The sequence below is a fragment of the Mesoplodon bidens genome, assembly GCF_964165515.1.
Source record: "Mesoplodon bidens genome assembly, chromosome: 3".
In the NCBI taxonomy this organism is placed as follows: Eukaryota; Metazoa; Chordata; class Mammalia; order Artiodactyla; family Ziphiidae; genus Mesoplodon; species Mesoplodon bidens.
In genome coordinates, this window is record NC_138178.1 from 57,113,973 (window position 1) to 57,133,326 (window position 19,354).

At 39.0% G+C, this 19,354-nt stretch overlaps 1 protein-coding gene across 2 annotated transcripts in view; it reads left to right on the forward strand.

Annotated features, from left to right (window-relative positions):
- Positions 1–19,354, forward strand: part of MAP2K5 (mitogen-activated protein kinase kinase 5) — a 259,237-nt gene that overhangs the window by 11,059 nt on the left and 228,824 nt on the right. For both annotated transcript variants that reach the window (XM_081228777.1, XM_081228778.1), the window contains exon 3: positions 10,074–10,141. In XM_081228777.1, coding sequence (XP_081084903.1) covers positions 10,074–10,141 — 68 coding nt within the window. The remainder of the gene's footprint in view (positions 1–10,073; positions 10,142–19,354) is intronic.

Sequence of the window (19,354 nt, forward strand, 5' to 3'; positions counted from 1 at the left end):
CCATTTGTGCCAAACTTACCTCTTGGGCTAATGGCCCTAAACCTCGTTTTTTTTTTTTTTTCTTTTTTTCTTTTTTACCACTTTTAGGTCCTTTCTCCCTTACAGTAAGAGCACAAATGAAAGTTCTACCTTTCAATAAATAGTGTTTGAGGTTTTTTTCTTTAGTTAAGAACGTATAGATGATCTTTGAAAAAAAATGCAAGCAGTGGGCTTCCCTGGTGGTGCAGTGGTTGGGAGTCTGCCTGCCGATGCAGGGGACACAGGTTCGTGCCCCGGTCTGGGAAGATCCCACATGCCGCAGAGCGGCTGGGCCCGTGAGCCATGGCCACTGAGCCTGCGCGTCCGGAGCTTGTGCTCCGCAACGGGAGAGGCCACAACAGTGAGAGGCCCGCATACTGCAAAAACAAAAAGACAAAAAAAAAAACCCCAAAAAACAAACAAACAAACAAAATGCAAGCAGTATCGAAATAAAGCAACAAGTAAAAGTCCCCATCTCCCCAATTCCCTAGTTAACAGTTTCTTCTGTACCCTTCCAGAAATTTTCTCATACATAATATATACTGGATTGCAACTAGTTTCCCTTGTCCCCACTTAGTAGTATGTGTTGGGCCTCTTTCTAACATCAGTGTGTACAAGTCAACTTCATTCTTTTAGATAATTACATTATACTTAATTTTATGGGTATGACTTAATTTAACCTGTTGATGGACCAGTTTTAAATTTAAGATGTTACCAGTTTTTTAGTAGTATTAGAAAAAATGCTGCAGTCAACAGCATCGTCTCTTATGGCTTTCCACATTGTAGAAATGTATTTGTAGGATAAATTCCTAGGATTTGGAACTACTGAAACAAAGAGTACCCATATTTTACGTTTTGATAGGTATTTCCATGTTGTTCTTTAGAAGGTAGAGCCAATTTGCACTCCCACCAGCAATTTCTGAGAATGCCCATTTCTCTCTACCCTCACCAACTCTTTTTTTTTTTTTTTTTTCTTTTTGCGGTACACGGGCCTCTCACTGTTGTGGCCTCTCCCGTTGCGGAGCACAGGCTCCGGACACACAGGCTCAGCGGCCATGGCTCACGGGCCTAGCCGCTCTGCGGCATGTGGGATCTTCCCAGACCGGGGCACGAACCCGTGTCCCCTGCATCGACAGGCAGACTCGCAACCACTGCGCCACCAGGGAAGCCCTCTCACCAACTCTTGAGTCCAATAAACTTTTCGGTTGATGTCAATTTGATATGTGAAAAAGATTATTGTATTATTGTTTTATTTTTATTTTGTATTTCTCCAATTATAAATGAGCTTGAGCATCTTTTCATATATATTTTGGTCATTTGTATTTAATTTCTGTGAACTATTTATCACCTTTGCCCATTTTTCTATTAGGTTATTTGTCTTTTTCTGATTGATTTGAGAGCTTTCCAATATTAAGAAAATTCCCCTTTGTCTTAGATGTTATAAATATTTTTGTTTAGTTTATTGCTTTCCTTTAAGCTTGTTTTGGTCGTTTTTTCTCTTTTTTTCCATGGAGAAGTTTAAAGTTTTTACAAGAACCGATTTGTCATATTTTGTGACTTCTGGATTTATGCCATGCTTAGAAAGGTCCACATTCCAGGATGTTGAAAAAACATTAATTCAAATTCTTTTTTCTTCCTACTTTAATGGGGTTAAATACACACACACATTTATAAATATGTACGCTTGTATGTGTTTTTGTGTGGATTTTTTTTTTATATAAAACAGCATGTGTTTTTTTTTTTTTTTTTATGGTACGCGGGCCTCCCACTGTTGTGGCCCCTCCCGTTGCGGAGCACAGGCTCCGGACGCGCAGGCTCAGTGGCCATGGCTCACGGGCCCAGCCGCTCCGCGGCATGTGGGATCCTCCCAGACCGGGGCACGAACCCGTATCCCCTGCATCGGCAGGCGGACTCTCAACCACTGCACCACCAGGGAAGCCCCAGCATGTGTTTTTATTGCAAAGGCAGAAGTTTTTTTTGGGGGGAGGGTACCATCTTTCAGTTTATTTTGGTGAAAGGAGGAGTCAGGTGGTGATCCAGCTTTATTTTTCAAGCAGATAGACAGTTGATTCCATACTGGTTATTGAATAATTTGTCTTTTCCCAGATGTGAGAACACTTCTGAGAAGCTAAATTCCATAACCATGAAAAATCTTGAATGTTTGCATGTGTGGGCCCTACGTATGCTGTAGGAGCTTGACATTCATATAGGCCCAAAGATCCCTGCTGATTTTCACAATTTCATTAACAGATTAATGAGTACACCAACACGTGAGGTGATGGAAATCAACTGTGCCCACTAATGAGTTTCCTGTGCATATCTGTTACATGTGTTCCTCTCCCTGGATTTTCTCTAGACAAGTTACTGCTATAAAATTACTGTTGGGCTGGTGTTGCTGGTCAGTAAAATCTTACTGTTGACGTGAAAGATATGTTTTAAGTCTATGTAGACAAACACTGACTTATACCTATAAATACCATATGGCCCTACTTTTCCATGATACTCTGACATCACATATTCTGATCTGTAGCCCTCGTAAGTATCTTCACACTGATCAAACCACGTGTCTGAGTTTTGGTTCAGAAAATGCGACTATAGGATAAATCTTTATTTTATTTGTTTTTCTTTAACCGTGACCATTTTATACTCACTTTTCATTGAATAGATTCCTTTTCAGTTGTTTTATGAATTTCTGGAAAAATTCTGGGAAAAATGAAGTTTTATTTTCTTACAGTATAGCATATGTAAAAGATAACTGGTTGCTTATAAGAAAAACTGGGTAGGTTAATGAAAAATTGTAATTTGCAATAGATGTACACTGAGTCGAAAAATTAACATGTAAGAGTTAATTGTGTATCCTTAGAATTTGAGACGGTTTGAAGAGAGCTTTAATTTATTGAAATTTGGTTTTGAAATATCATCGATGCAAAAAGTCCTAATCTTTTTTAGTCTTATGAGAGTAGTTATTATTATTAGTAGTAGGTATTTGTAGTCTTATTAGTTATTATTAGTAGTAGTAGGTGTTAGTAGTCTGGCTGTTTTACATGAGAATTAAGAAGTTTAAGTCCTTTACCCAAGCACCAGGCTAGTTCCTTGAGGGCAGTAGATAATGCTGCTCATTTTTGAATTGCTAGAAACCCAGCATAGTACCTGGCACATAGTAGACTCTCAATTTGTGTTTCTGGAATGCATGGATGGTTGAAGGAATGAAGTAATAAGGACAAGCAAATATATCCAGCATGTGATGACTGCTGAAAACCTCAATTTGGTTTAGGTCACCATCATCTCTTACCTAGACTAGGACAGTGGTCCTCTAACTCGTCTCCTTGTTTCTGCTTTGCCTCCATATAGCCTCTTCTCCACACAGCAGCCAAAGAGATCCTTTTAGAAGTTAAGTGAGATCACTACAGTCAAGACCCTCCAGTGGTTTCCTTCTCACTCAGGAGTGATAGCCAAGTCCTTAACATGCCCTACAAGGCCCTGCCCTTCCTGCATCTTCCCCCAACTCTGCCCCACCATTACTTCTCTGAACTCGTCTCTCTCCCCCATCTTATTCTCAATCTATTGCAGCTACTCTGGCTTTCTTTCAGTCTCTCAAGCATGCCAGGTATTCTTCTGCCACAGGGCCTTAGCATGAGCTGTTCCCTCTGCCTGGAACATTCTTTCCCCAGATATCTGTATGATTCACTCCCTCATACCCTTCAGTCTCTCTCAAGTAGAGTGTAAACTCCATGAGGGCAGGGGTTTTCCTTTTTCCACTGTTATTACCCCAGTGTCCAGAACATTGCCTGCTACATAGTGGGCACTTGAATATTTTTTGGAAAGAAAAAGGAAGCAAAGAAGTAAAGAAGGAATCAGGAGGTGGGAGGCGTGGAGCTAAATTAAAATTCATGGATATGAAGATTTAGCCTTAGAAACTATGGCCTCTGGTCCTGACCGGATCTTAGATTCCACACCTGAGAAGGGTTCTAAACTTGGCAGCTTTTCTGGTAATTTCCTATTGATGCCTTTTTAACCTCTACCATTATGTTTTCATTTCTTTCCTCTTGCCTTAGAAAAATGCCTTTGCTGTAGTTCTAATTGACTCTTCTTACCTGGCACTGAAGTAATATGACAAATGACATATAAACTACAGTATTGCCTTAACTTTCTGTTGCCCTTGGTAGAAGCTAAATTGTTTTTCTCGAAAGCCCACTTGAGCCCTGCCGCTGCACTGGGTGCTGTTTGGCTGCACGCTCCCCAGAGTCTGATGTTTTTGTGCTGTTTACTCAGTAGGCACTCTGCTTGCCATTCTGACCACCCCTTACCTGAGGCTGTGTCTCCGCTCTTGGACCTTTATGTTCCTCCTCTTGGTTTCTCTTCTGGATTGCACGTTGCTTGAAATAAAATCGCTAACAACACATGGCCTGTTATGATTGTCTTTTCCCAAACTCTGCCATTTTGTATGTTTGTGATACACTGCAGATTTTGTGAAGATTGCTTCATAATATTTGTTTGCCATCTGCTGCACTCTATTTGGTATCTTGCTAGGATTTTTGCCTCCATTTTAAGTGACATTAACAAAATCCAGCCAGTACATAGACTTTCTGGTTCTACTTTTGCTTCCCTAATGTGCTGGAAAATCATATTACTATGCTCCAGGCAACTGGAGAAGCCTGGAATTCTCATTGTGAACCAGTGTATCAGAGTGCTCCCCCTCCTCTGCCTTCTTGGTTGTATCTAGTAATGCTTTTTTGGTCAGAGGGCAAAGAACCTCCATGTGTAAGACAAAAAGAGTTCAAATTATTTTTTTCTGCTTCTCTCTACTTCGTGCCATGGCTTTCTAGTGTTCTTCAACATATTTATACCTTTGAAACTCTTTGTGCCATTTTAGTAAGTTTTTTACGATTTATGTTTCCAGTTAGTGTACTTTTTATAGCTAATCTGGTTTGATAGGCCCAGCCAGAGTCTTTGCTAGATGGGCTGGCTGTGTATATCCAACTTTTTATTCAGAAAAGTATTTTAAGTTATTGTCATACTAAATTGCTTGGTATGTATTTCTACTTTCTTACTGTTCACTAACTTCTCATTCCTCTCAATTCATTGTCTATTAATTTTTTTTCCAGCTTTACTGAGATATAATTGACACATAACATTGTATAAGTTTAGGGTGTATAGCGCATTGATTTGATCATTACATATTACAAAATGATTACCACCATAGTGTTAGCTAACATATCCATCCTGATGCATAATTACCATTTCTTTTTTGTGGTGAGAACATTCAGGATCTATTAGCAACGTTCAAGTATGTACTACAGTATGATTAGCTATAATCACCATGCTGTACATTAGATCCCCAGACTTTGTTAATCTTGTAACTGGAAGTTTATACCCTTTGACAAATATCTCCCCATTTCCCCACCCTCCAGCCCCTGGTAACCCTGAGTTTGGGTTTTTTAGATTCCACATGTAAGTGCTATCATACAGTATTTGTCTTTCTCTAACTTTTTTTCACTTAGCATAATGCCCTCAAGGTTCATCCATGTTGTCACAAATGGAAGGATTCCATCTTTTTCATGGCTGAATAATATTCCTTGGTGTGTGTGTGTGTGTGTGCGTGTGCGTGTGTGTGTGCCTGGGTGGGTGTGTGTACACATCTTCTTTATCCATTCATCATTGATGGACACTTGAGTTGTTTACATATCTTGGCTATTGTGAATAATGATGTGATGAATATTGGAGTGTAGATATCTCTGTGAGATTCTGATTTCAATTCCTTTGGATATAGACTTAGAAGTACGATTGCTGGATCATATGGTAGTTGTAGTTTTAATTTTTTGAGGAATCACCTACTGTTTTCCATGGTGGTTGTATCAATTTACATTCCCACCTACTGCACACAAAGGTTTTCATTTCTCCACATCCTCACCAACACTTGTTCTCTCTTGTCTTCTTGATGATAGCTATGTAAGAGGTGTGAGGTGATACCTCATTGTGGTTTTCATTTGCATTTTCCTGATGATTAGAGATGTGGAGCACCTTTTTTTGTACCTGTTGGCCATTTGTATGTCTGCCTTGGAATTCCCTGTATTTAGAGAGAAGTGTATTCTCATTTTAAATGTCAAGGCCAATGGTTTGCTCTTTGGTTGCCATGAGGGCATCTGATAGCTTGGATTTTGCCTCTGGGCCAGAATCATTAGTCTTCTCTTATGTGTAATTACTTTTCCAACTCAGTCTCCTTTCTGACAAGAATGAGGAGTCTTCATTAAAACTACTAATTACAGATATTAAAGAATGAAGCAGGCAGTCCTCCAAAGAGCAATCTGTAAATGAGAGCAGTACCTACATAAAATGGAGGCTCTTATTAATCCATAAAACTATTAATCACTGTGTCATATAAACCTGATTTTATCCTCAGGCTTTATTAGAATGCCTCTTTCAACTTACCTTGTCTCCTTATGGGACAGCTCCAGCACTTTAGGTTTGCATCAAAAGCTATTCTGGCCTTTTGTCCTCAGTTTTCTGTCCACTTAAAGCAAAGTGCCCTTTAGTGTTTCATAGCTTCTTTCTATGGAACTGCTACGTAAGAGATTAGTCTGCTGACTTCCCTCACAGTTACCAGATTATTTCCGGTAACTGAAATAATCCCTCAGAGATTTCATAGAATTTTAGAATTTGAGAATCTTTAGTTTTAAGTAGCCTTAAACGTTCAAGCCCTGACTTGGAGAGCTTAGAGAATTCTTTTTATTGTTGTAGTTCTTGTTACTGATTTAGAGAGATGTGATTTAAGTGATTTTTTCTGGAATCTGTGCCTTCTCTTTACAAATTATAAAAAGGTTTTTCACCTGTTTTATTGAACTCCAAGCACTTCCTCATTCCGTGTGGACAATACCTTATTGAGATCTTGTGTATGTTGAAATTCGAATATAATCTGTCCCTTTGTAGCCACCATCTCTGTAGCTAGCTCTAGTGTAGAAATGAGATTTACAAAAAGCTACTTTGTTCAGACTGGAAATTTTATCAAGTTCAGGACTTCATAGAACAAATCATTTTAGTAACATCCAAGTTGAGAATTTGACTTGGTTTTAAAACAAAAAATGTAAAGTGCTTTCATGTGTGGTAACATGTAACATTATATTCTTTTATACAATGTCTGTTTTTTCCCCTTTGTTTCCTGCATTTGTATGACAGCTTTTGACTTAACCTTGAAAATACTAGTTTCTGGAACCTCTATAGAAACTCCCTCTGTTTCCAAAATTAGAATGGCATTTCTCTCCCAATTTGGCTCTATAGAGTCTGTAGCTTTAAAAAAAAAAAAAAAGAGGGAAGGAAAATGCTAGATTTCTCTGTAGTCCTTTATATATGTAACCTCCCCAGGAATGTGCCTTCTTTGTTACTGATAGTGACCATTGTGTGCCTTTTATACTAAAATAGGCAGCTCTTGGTAGATAATACCAGTGGTGACTGAGACAGCTCCTAGCTATGTAGATATTCAGACAGTGTGACTTGATGATACTGATTTACATCCAGTTGGGGAACTCTGCAGGAGTGAACGTGTATCTGGGATCCAGGAACAATTACTTTGGAGAGAAAACCCCAGTGAGAGCTGTTGGCTTGGTCACTGAGCAGGACAGGCTCAAGTGCTGCTTTCCCTCATGATGTCAGATTGCTATTGGCTGTGGGAGAGAAAAAGAAGGTAGCATTTTGCTCTGAAATTGGCTAATTAGGGAGAATACAAGCTCCCTTCTAGGGTTCCCATGGTGTGGTCACCAAACGGGGATATCTTAAGAACTGTGGCTGGACAGGAGGGCAGGCCAGCTGAGGTGTGGTGGGCTAAGATCCAGGTGCCGAACTGAACTCTCCCAGTATTCTCAGTAAGAGTCCCCAGAGCGTGTCATGCTAGCTTATTCTCTTTATGGTGAGAGATTTGTCTTATTCCCCAGGCCTGGGATCAGGTTCTCTGCATCTGGCCAAATCAGCAATTAGATGCCCAAGAGTGACCAAAAAAATAATAACTCAGTTTAACAAGTGCACCAGAGCTGAGGCATCCAAATGAGAGAGAGCCCGCCCCTTCCAAGCTGTCCCCCTGGGAGGCTGTGTACGTCTTCCAGCAATGCTGCCATTGCTCAAAAGGTTCTTAGCATTTTTCTTTCAACTGTACATTTAAAGTCTACCACATATGCTGTTATCCTGTTGACAGATCTTAATCTTTAGAAGGATGAAGTAGCTAAGTAAATATTTAGAAATAGCCAAAAGTCATTCAGGGTCCTGCCTGGCAGATAGTACAGATGAGCGAGTAATCAGATGGCCAGTTCCATTTTGGGCTAAAAATGAGATCTGTTATTTTCACTTGGTTTATCTTCAGGTTATTAAAACAGTTTTGTTTTGTTTTGTTTTGTTTTTTTGTGGTACGCGGGCCTCTCACTGTTGTGGCCTCTCCCGTTGCGGAGCACAGGCTCCGGACGCGCAGGCTCAGCGGCCATGGCTTACGGACCTAGCCGCTCTGCGGCATGTGGGATCTTCCCAGCCCGGGGCACGAACCCCTGTCCCCTGCATCGGCAGACGGACTCTCAACCACTGCGCCACCAGGGAAGCCCCTATTAAAACAGTTTTGAAGACATATTTCAAAACTATTTTAAATAAGAGAAGGATCAATGAAGTAAGTACATTGTTTCTAGATGTGGCTGCTTCGGTGATCCACTTACTGAAATGTATCCATTCTGGTTAAGTGTTTTGTGAAGTCTCATTATCCTCTAGTTTTGTTTTGTTTTGTTTTTTTTTTAAAGAAATTTAATTAATTAATTAATTTATTTATTTTTGGTTGCGTTGGGTCTTCGTTGCTGCCCACGGGCTTTCTCTAGCTGCAGTGAGCAGGGGCTACTCTTCGTTGCGGTGCGTGGGCTTCTCCTTGCGGTGGCTTCTCTTGTTGCGGAGCACGGGCTCTAGGCGTGCGGGCTTCAGTAATTGTGGCTCACAGGCTCTACAGCACAAGCTCAATAGTTGTGGCTCATGGACTCTAGAGCGCAGGCTCAGTAGTTGTGGCGCACGGGCTTAGTTGCTTTGCGTCATGTGGGATCTTCCTGGACCAGGGATTGACCCCATGACCCCTGCATTGGCAGGCGGATTCTTAACCACTGCGCCACCAGGGAAGTCTGTATCCTCTAGTTTTAAGACCATTAAATTATTCAACAATAGCACGAATCACCATTTGAAGCTTACTATGGTCAGAGAGTATCCAGTACAATTGAAACAGTTCAGAAATAGAGAGATACAAGATCAAGTGGGTTATAAGGAGAGCTGTATTAGAGTTGCTTTGCAAGTTAACCTTATACTAGGCTCTCTGTTCTGTAAAAAGGGAATGATAGTAATCAAGTCATGTTGTCCACATCATAGAATCATTGTGAGGCTTTTAAGGGGTTATGGAGCATAAATCACAGTGCCTTGTGTACAGTAGTGTTCAGTAAACGTTAGCCATTTTTATTATACTATTATGACATGACAGGTTGCCTGGGAGAGAGGAAGAATGGAGAAATAGAGGGATGGGGTGCCACGTGGGAAAGGAAAAAGTACTAATAGTTAAATAAAACTGGCCTTTCTTCGGATTTTAAAGTTCTCCAAACCAAACCTGTTCAGTCATACTCCAGTTATATTGACTTTATTTTTTAAATTTCTATTTATTTATTTATTTGGCCACACGTGCAGCATGGGGGATTTTACTTTCCCTACCAGGGATTGAACCTGTGCCCCCTGCAGTGGAAGCATGGAGTCTTAACCACTGGACCGCCAGGGAAGTCCCTGTATTTACTTTAACTTAGATACATGTCTTGAATGACATGAGCAATATTGTAATTTTCAACTGTTCCTAAAATTTTTAGTTCTTTATTGAGATTCTGGTTGTATTCTAAACTAAAAAACAAACCCACGAACCAGTAACCTTAACATCCACAGATTTCAGTGTTGAGGATTTAGATATCAAGTGTACAAACCAGTTGTATTATGTTCCCAGATAACATAGTTTCTGTACATTAAAAAATGCAAATCTTATCACTTGTATTATATTGCTTTTTAAACAGATGAAGATGAAGATGGTGATCGAATTACAGTGAGAAGTGATGAAGAAATGAAGGCAATGCTGTCATATGTAAGTATATTACAAATGAGGACTATTTTTAAAATGATAATGTAATTGAGGATGCTGTTTCTTGGCATAGTGAAGATATAAAAGTAAATCACAGTTGCTATAACATTTTTCTATATAATATATAAGATTTTAAAAGATTTCCTTACGTGAAAGTTAAGGGCATTCTTTTCGAAAGACACTTACTGATCATATCATGAACATTAAGAATAATGCATCTTAATGACTTTTGCATTAGGTATGGTGCAGACTAAATGAACTATCAATTTCCTGTATTTTTTATGCAGTACTTAAAGTAACGGCTCATTAAAAACGAACCCCTGGGCTCTAAAAAATTTTTCAAAATCTACTTTCAACTGGAGATCTCTTTCACCCTTACAAACAGACTATAGTTATAATGTAGCTGCAGGCTTAATATGGATACATGATTTAAGATGTACTCTCAGTTATTTTATGCACTAACCACCCCACCCCAAAATGAACTACAGGGTTACTTACTGAATCGAAGTGATTTGAATATATCCCGAAATGACTTTTCTTTTGTGTTTCAAATTTCAATGAAAATTTGCATTAACATTTGTCTCAGGATTGAAGTAGATAAACAGGAAAAAAGGATACATTTCTAAAACTTTAATACTAAGCTTGAATAATTCAGTGACAATGAAGAGACATAGCTTCCCTGAGCCCTGATTTGTTCTTTTCTCTTACTTTTATTTTATTTTCTCTTATTCACTTTATTTTATTTTTTCTGAGTTTGCAGTCTGTGTACGAAACCTTCTCTAGTGGTCTGGTGTAAAGAGCATTGGACTGGAAGTAAGGAGACCGCTGCTCTCCTCTGGCTTCCTGGCCTTAGGCAAAACACTTAACCTTTCTGTGCTGTAGTTGCCTCATCTGTCACTTGTGGATAATAATACTTGTCCTTTCTACTGCACAGGGTCATTGTAATGACCAAATGGGATAATAGATGTGAAAGCCCTTTGAAAAGTTAAAAGTTCTATACAAATGCAAAGTGGTATTACGGTGGAAATGATGGAATCAGGGCCCTTGCTTTTCAGTGAGACTCTAATCTCAGCCAGTGGTTAGGTTGTAGGTTTTTGATAGACCTCAACTTTAACCAGGATATTTTTTCGTCGTAATGAAAACTGTGAAATATCTGTATGGGTTTCCGCCAATAGTTTTAATTTAGGGTAGGAGGAAAGAGAACAAGAAGGATGGCATGATTAACAGAGCGTTGCATTCAGACGAGCACAGAGTAGGAAAAGTCAATTTCCCATTTACTTCTCATTAACTTATTTGAGAGTCTTTGTGCCCTGAGAATTTAGAGCAGGGCTCATCAGTACCTTGAAAGGCAGAGTAGGATTGTCTGCTAAAAGGTCTAGCACTACTGAAAGGTCTAGCACTAGTAATAATAGGTTGGCTAACTCTCCTGAGAATGTGACATGCTTTTTTTTTAGAAAACACACATACACACACATGGGTTCTAGTTTTTACACATACATCCACTGCAGAGAGTACATTAGTGACATCAGTGTACTTTCATTATGTCTCTGACATAACCACACACAAAGGTGTGTTTTCAAAAATGTACTTTTGGGAAGATCTAACAAACGGTGCTCTTTGAGAAATGTTACTGCATGTGATCACAGTGATAGTAATAATCATTTCCATTTCGAAGTGGCCACTATTCACTAGATGCTTAAGGTGTTTAATTTTCTTTGGTTTTAATAATCACTCTGTAAAGTAGATACTATCATCCCTATCTTTCAGATGAGGAAGCTGTGGTTAAGAGACATGCTAAAGGTCTTATAGCTAGTATGAATGTGAATATGGAATATAAGTTCAGCTTCTCCTTGTGCAAGGCCCATGCTCCTTCACTGTTTTATACTGTTTCTCTCCCATCCACCTTCCTGCACATTTGTACTGGGATCTTTTTGTGTGGTAAAAAACTAAATTCATCTGAGTAAATTTTAAAGATCTGATTGGCCTGTCCCATCCAGCAGACACAAAGACACTCTAAAGACTTCTATAGGCAGGAGGCAGAACAAGGAAGTTATTTTATCTAAGAGCTGATTGTTTCAGGCAAGGTCACCTTCCTCTGGGGGACAGCAGGGTCTATCAGGTGGATTACATGACTAATGCTGACCAGGAAATCCCAGACTGAGTGGTTAAGATTATATTCCTGGGAGAGGCTGAAACTGTAATTAGGTTAGGTACTTTAAGTCTTAGTTTGGTGACTTGGGCTTAGAGCAGGTGACTCCGTTTTGGGCCGGTTGTCTCTTTTTTAACATATGTCATCACCATTATAACATTCTGAATGATTTTTGTTTATATAATACCTTAGTTGAGATATCTGTACCAAATATTCCTTATGACTTGTGCTTATTTTCTCAAATGCAGTGTTTATTTTTATGTTGTAGTAAAAGTTCTGTAATTGTCCTTAAACTTAAAAGTCCCTGAGATTTCTTGAGCGACTTTTGGTTTGAAGGGAGCTCATCTAGCTTATTGATCGCCAAGTATTTGGATTTCATGAAATAATCAATTTTTCACTTTTAGATTGAGGGACAGATGTAGGCGTGGTAACTTTAATTTTGCCAAATAAAAACATTAATAAAATAAACTAATAAAAATTATCTACCGTTAACCATTATTTTATTAAGGAAAAATAGTGGTAGTCATTAAAAGATTAAAACAGTGGGCAGTACCTAATCTCAAAAGTAAAGATGATCATTAAAGTGAATAAATTTAGTTTTATGTAAAACTCACTACATTTTTCTTATTTTTGTTAATTTGCTATGTCTGGTGAAAACTTTTCTGTGTATTGGCAGTGGTCCATAGAATGGGGTCTAGATGATCAGGTCTGAGTTTTCTCATGAATTCACTTAATATTTATAGATGAGAACCTGAGGCCCCAAGGTAGAGCTCCACTCTCCTAATTGTGAATGTTGGATCAAATTATTTTAAAGTGAAAATGAAAATATCCCTGAGAGAGATAATAAGTTTTAAGTTATTTAAAACCTAAATAGATTTCCTTGTCCTCTTATCTCTTGAGGCAGCCCCTACCATCACATACTCTTTGTTTATGTAGAGTCAGGCTCTGAATAAACAGTTAAAAAGTAAAGAGTAGGGGAATCTCCATCTCAGAAAGCACAAACAAGATTGGTTGGCTGTCATTTTGATCTGTCTTCGTTCTTCTGGTTGAAATTCCTTTGGGTTACAGTTTTGCCATAAAGAGAACAATTTGGACTTAACCTCACAATAGATTTTGGTTATTAGTCCTCAGTTGCCAACCTATTATTAAAAACCTGCATTGGCCTTTATTTTTTAGGTTCAGTTTGGCTCTGAAAATTTTTTTTTTTAAACTATTTATTTATTTGTTTGTTTGTTTATTTATTTATGGCTGTGTTGGCTCTTCGTTTCTGTGTGAGGGCTTTCTCTAGTTGCGGCAAGTGGGGGCCACTCCTCATCGCGGTGCACGGGCCTCTCACTATCGCGGCCTCTCGCTGTGGAGCACAGGCTCCAGACGCGCAGGCTCAGTATTTGTGGCTCACGGGGCTAGTTGCTCCGCGGCACGTGGGATCCTCCCAGACCAGGGCTCGAACCCCTGTCCCCTGCATCGGCAGGCAGATTCTCAACCACTGCGCCACCAGGGAAGCCCCAACTCTGAAAATTTTTGATTCCAGGATTTGGGTGGTGGGATAGAGAAGATACTGACAGATGACCACGTATTTACTGTTAAAAAAAAAAAAAAAAAAAAGCTATGTTTTTCATGTGGAATTCAATAAATTTGTAGTCACCTTAGTATTTCTTTAAAAACCATATGGGGAAAGCAAAACTAGGCATACTTTGTTTTTTTTTTTTTTTTGCGGTACGCGGGCTTCTCACTGTTGTGGCCTCTCCCATTGCGGAGCACAGGCTCGGGACGCGCAGGCTCAGCGGCCATGGCTCACGGGCCTAGCCGCTCCGCGGCATGTGGGATCTTCCCGGTCCGGGGCACGAACCCGTGTGCCCTGCATCGGCAGGCGGACTCTCAACCACTGCGCCACCAGGGAAGCCCAAAACTAGGCATACTTTTACCATAAATCCTTTAAACATTCTTTTAAAAAAAAACTACAGTGTCTGAGTTGACACTTGCAGAATTACTTTTTTTTTCCCCCTTGGATGTAAGCATTTTCTGGCTTTGGGCCAACATAAGCCTAAGTTTTTATCAGTAATTTAAATAAATTTTTGTATTAGACCTGAAAATGTTGTCTTTTTAATTGAAACCTTATCAATTATTTAAATTGCTAGCAGCCTTAGGCTGTTAATTTTATGTGTGCCATAATAATGGCATACAGTGGATTTTGATACATGTGACACATGGAATGTCTCATTGTGGTAAGGATTTGTCATGACAGTAGGTTGTTGTGTGCTGTTAAATAATAACCAACATAGTAAACCAAAGTCTGTTGTCACACATTAGTACCATTTTATGTAAGTTATTTAGAAGTTGTCTTCTTTTCTTCATTAGATATACTTTTAAGAGATAATGAGAAGAAAACAAAGCTATAATAAATTGTCTTTTAAGAAAATGTAAAGTAATTTGGTCTTCAAGTAGATATTTAATGTATTGAGAGAATTCAGCAGCCAAGTGTTATTACAGCACCATTGTGATCGCTCTCTGCGTTTTGTTATGAGTTTGTGTTAATCAACAATCTGTTTTTATAGCGTAGTTTCTTGTAAGTTATGTTGTTAGAATATTCTACTTCTGGGATCATGGCTTGTCCTCTGATGCTACTGTATCTTTTTAATTTCTCCATAAAGTATTTTTTTAATTAGAATTTGAAATGCTTTACTAGGAAAAAAATACAGCCAAGCTACATATTCTGAAAACTAAATACCTGATCATTGCTAATTATTTAAAGGATTCTGTTAAATATTCCCTTAAAGTAGTTTAAATTTTTTTGTTGTTCTTGTCTTCTCTCATTTTCCAGAAAGACTAAATAGTATACTGCTTTTCTCCTTCCATCTTTTTGTAATTGTTGTCTGGTAGTGCTGGCCTCATTTCCTTATAGCATCAAGCACAACAGTGCTGGGCCTTATTTATTGATTCATCATAAGCTTTATTTATCACTGAGACTCAGTTATGGGAGGGGGTTATTTTTATGTTAACCTCTGCTTTTAGGTGACCTTTCATCAAGAAACTCAGCACTACATCTTGCTTTTGTAAATGGACTCCTATTTGTTTTTGCTAAATCCTGTGGCTAGTAAAGGATTTATTACACCTAGTTCTCTCAATACTGAGAGGCTTATATGAGTAGAGCACAGTATTAATAAGTTTCTTCATTTTGCCGGTTCTATCTCTTTATACCATTTCTCCACATTGCCAGAAGAGTATGGGATGAGTTTAACTGTAATGCCTCCCATTATGGCAGGGACCTTGTGTTTTATTGGAGTGTAAGTATTCCCTTTGGTATACTTGACGGTAGTGTACCTTGTTCGATGTTGGCTACCATGAGGGAAAATACTTTTTGACCTCTGTAGCACCTTGTAAATTGGGATATGATTGGCTTTATCCTAGCATGCATAATTTGGAGACTGTCTGAAAAATCATAGTTGCTCAAGGAGAGTTGGACGGGAACATTAGAGATCTGGTCCAACCGTCTCATTTTACAGATAAGGAATCTGAGGCCCAACGAGCTCACATTCAGTTTGAGGTCACATTGCTAATGAATGGGAAGGCCTGGACACAGACCTAGGTCTTGGACATCCAGTCTTCCCTCCTGGTGGTTTTAAGTGATGTTTTTGTTTTGGCATTTATTGAGATCCTGCCGAAGAAGCTTTGCAAATACTACTGTTTTCCTGGTGGCAAAAAATAATGCTATTTACTAGAATGTTAGTGTACCTGAGTTTGAAAAGGAATACAAACAAATACTTCGTGGGCTTTTGAAGTTTTCAAGATTTTGTCCTTCCTACAAGGCTGAATTTTACCACAGAATTTGTTGCCCACTTAGTTGTTGAACATTTAAGAGCCTCAGGGCCTTTACTATTAGGAAGTTTTCTTTAAAGAGCAGAGATTGGAAGCTCATTTTCCACATGGTGCTTTTAAACATGCTCCATATTAAGTAGGTCCTACTTTGAGCTTTGGATGTGGCATAGTCATCTCGGTCTTCAGTGAGTGGTTAGTCCCCTAATTCAATGCGATCCATCTAAACAAGTGATAATACTTGATACTCTCCTGGCAGGGTGGAGAAACAGTGAAAAGAGTGAGACAGGAAAACTGAATGAAATAAATAAATAGTTGTGGAAATTATTCAGTTTTTTTTTTTTTTTTTTTTTACTCAAATAGTGACGTGCTCTAAGCTGTAAGTAAAGTTTTTGTTCTGTTTTCTCATCCTAGTCAAAAGTGAAATTTTTTTTCAGAGGCAGATTATTTTAACTCTCTTCTCTGTGTTGTCTGGGTCATATGGATGCCCTTGAAATAGTGATAAGAATGTAGTAGCCCCTTATTTAGCTCCTCTTGTGAAATATCTTGGGACATCTTTGCTAGCAAGAAGCAGAAGCAGACTGAAAGTTGCGTCCGTTTATCATGCAGCTCATGGAAGCAGACGAAGAGACAGACAGCACAAGCAGACCTCAGCCAGGTGGCATCAGGGCATTCTGGGTGCTTTGAACCACCAGTATTTTGTCATTAACATGGCTGTGCTCCCAGTTCAGCTCCGTCTCTCTGGAGGGCTCAGTGTGGACTACAGGTTGATTCCTCTGGGGTCCTATGTTGAGGCCGCTGGCATGAGGGGGCAGGAAAATGTAGGACATCATTTAGCCCCTTGGTGGCTATGGTAGGGGCTTCTCTTCCGGAGAGAGATGGGCTGCGAGGGAATGATGGACCTCTAGCAGTAGGATCGCCGTGGGGCATAACCAAGGGGTTCGGCTCTTGTTGGCAGCTCCGAATGAACCTGTTCTCTTAGGGCCAGTTTTACTGGAAACAGGAAGGGTATTTTCTACGTATATCTGAAAGATGAATACAAATTTGCCGTAATACAGTAAAGTTAGAGGAATTCAGTAAATTATCAACCTAGGAATATAATATGCCCAAAAAGGTGTACATTGAGGTAATTGGAAATTTCAAAACAAGTTGTTTCTCTCTTAATATATGTTTCTCTGTTACATATATGTGCTTTACTCATTCCTCACTACCTTTTCAATTATTTTTTAACAGCATTTGAGCAGTAGGCTGAATCTTTATTGAACACTATTGGAACTGGCTAAATAAAGTAGTTTATTTGTAAGGGAATGTTCTGTTTGGCCTGCTGGCCGCATGACCTGATGGTCCTGTTTTATTTAAGTTGTAGGTTCCCTGAAGCTATTTAAACTGCTCCTACTTTGGAAGTATGGCAGAATTGCTACAACTTAGAAATCAGGTGAAAGGTCAGTGTAGACAATGCCTCAAGCTAACCATGGTGATGGTGATGACTATGAAAGCCTCAGCTGAGAGGAACCTACAAGTTTTGGACCCATCGCCGAATACAAATTTAAACTCGTTCTGCCAGTGCACGGCACCTTAAACTTAGCCAAGTTGAATTTCATCTGCTGTTGGCTCTCCAACCTCCATTCTTTTAAGACCATCTGGAGCTCTCTAACATCCTTTACAGTTTTACCATCCAAAACAAATAGTGTTATCATCAAACTTGGCCAACTTACTGTCTGTTTCATTTTCAAATCACTAGTAAATACATACAGTAACGTTAACCTATAAAAGAGGCCTCAGAGTTGTTTCCTGCTGACCTTTTCACTGGAAGACTTTTCATTGTGATTTTCTTTCTCATCATCGAATCAATCCATGACCATATGTGGACCCTTGGTCTAGAGTCATTTAGGAAGAGCATGTGCACACTGTAGTCACCTCAAGGCAGGGGCAGTGAGTTATCAAGGAGTGAGAGGACCTGAAGCCAGGTAAGTAAATATAGTTATTAATTTGGTATTCAAAATAGATGAGGTTCATATGTTATTTTCGACTGTTGGAGCAGTTGTGTGCTTCTTAAGAGGCCAGCATCACAGAGGGGATGCTTCTTAATGTAAAGTATGAGAAGTAGTTAAAAGGAGGTATAACTGATGGCACATCTGAGTAGTGTTGTAATTGAATTTGTAGCCATTTGACAGAGTTAAGATTGTTGGGTTCTTCACTAGGAAAACTAATAAGTTAACTATGGACTGCAAATAGTTGGTTAGTTTATTGATTATTGCTGTAATTACTGACTGAGCTACATATAACAAGGTATGCTTGTAATATTGACAAAACAAGAATTTGAAAATTTTATCATTAGTAGGGAAAAGCCATCATGCTTATTCTTTATAAGTATATTCCTCATACTGTACTGTTTATGTTGTGTGTTAGAAAGCATGCTAAGGAGAGATTTAAGAAACCTTTCTGTTATAAATGTATAGAAGAATAATAAATAAGCCTGATTTGATGTGAGTTGATATGTAAGACTTGTCACTGAGTAAGTTATAACCAATGAGAGTACGTAGTCACCACGTCTGTATTAATTCCTGTTTGCCTCCTTCCCTTAAACATTGTGGAGCAGCCATTATGTGTAAGGCATGGTGCTAGGCATTCTACAGCAGTAGTTTCTTAGATTTTGGAAGACACAGGGCTTTTTGAAAATGTGAGGAAAGTTGTTTATTCTTTTCCCAGAAAATTCACACAGTGCAACATTTCACCTAGAAATTCAGGAATTTCAAGGATCTCCCAGGCCCATATAGACCCCAGGTTAATACCTCTGCCATAAGAGATAATAAAATGCACAAGACATGGTCCATGCCCTTGACGAACTTCCAGAAAGAGGAACAGACAATGTTCCTTATAGTACCCTTTTACTTATTTTATTATTTATAGTACTGTAGTAATTGAGGGAAGGGGAGGAGGTACTGACTCACCCTTGAGAAACAATTAGTTAAATTCTGCCTCTGTACTTGGTCTAAACATTTCAGTGTTCTTGTTTAGTGGTTTCTGTGTCACCCTATCGTTATGGCCATTTTTCTTCTATGTACTATTGCTTGGAAGTGGGAGATTCGTAGCCCTGTGCCCTATTTTAAGATGTTTTTCAAGTACTTTATAAAAAAGTTTCCATATACCAGCTTCTGTGATTTTGGTCTTCCTAACACCTGTATGAAGTGAGCAAGGCAGCTATTTTTCTCATTTTACAGCTGAGAATATTGAGGCACAAACCAATTGTATTC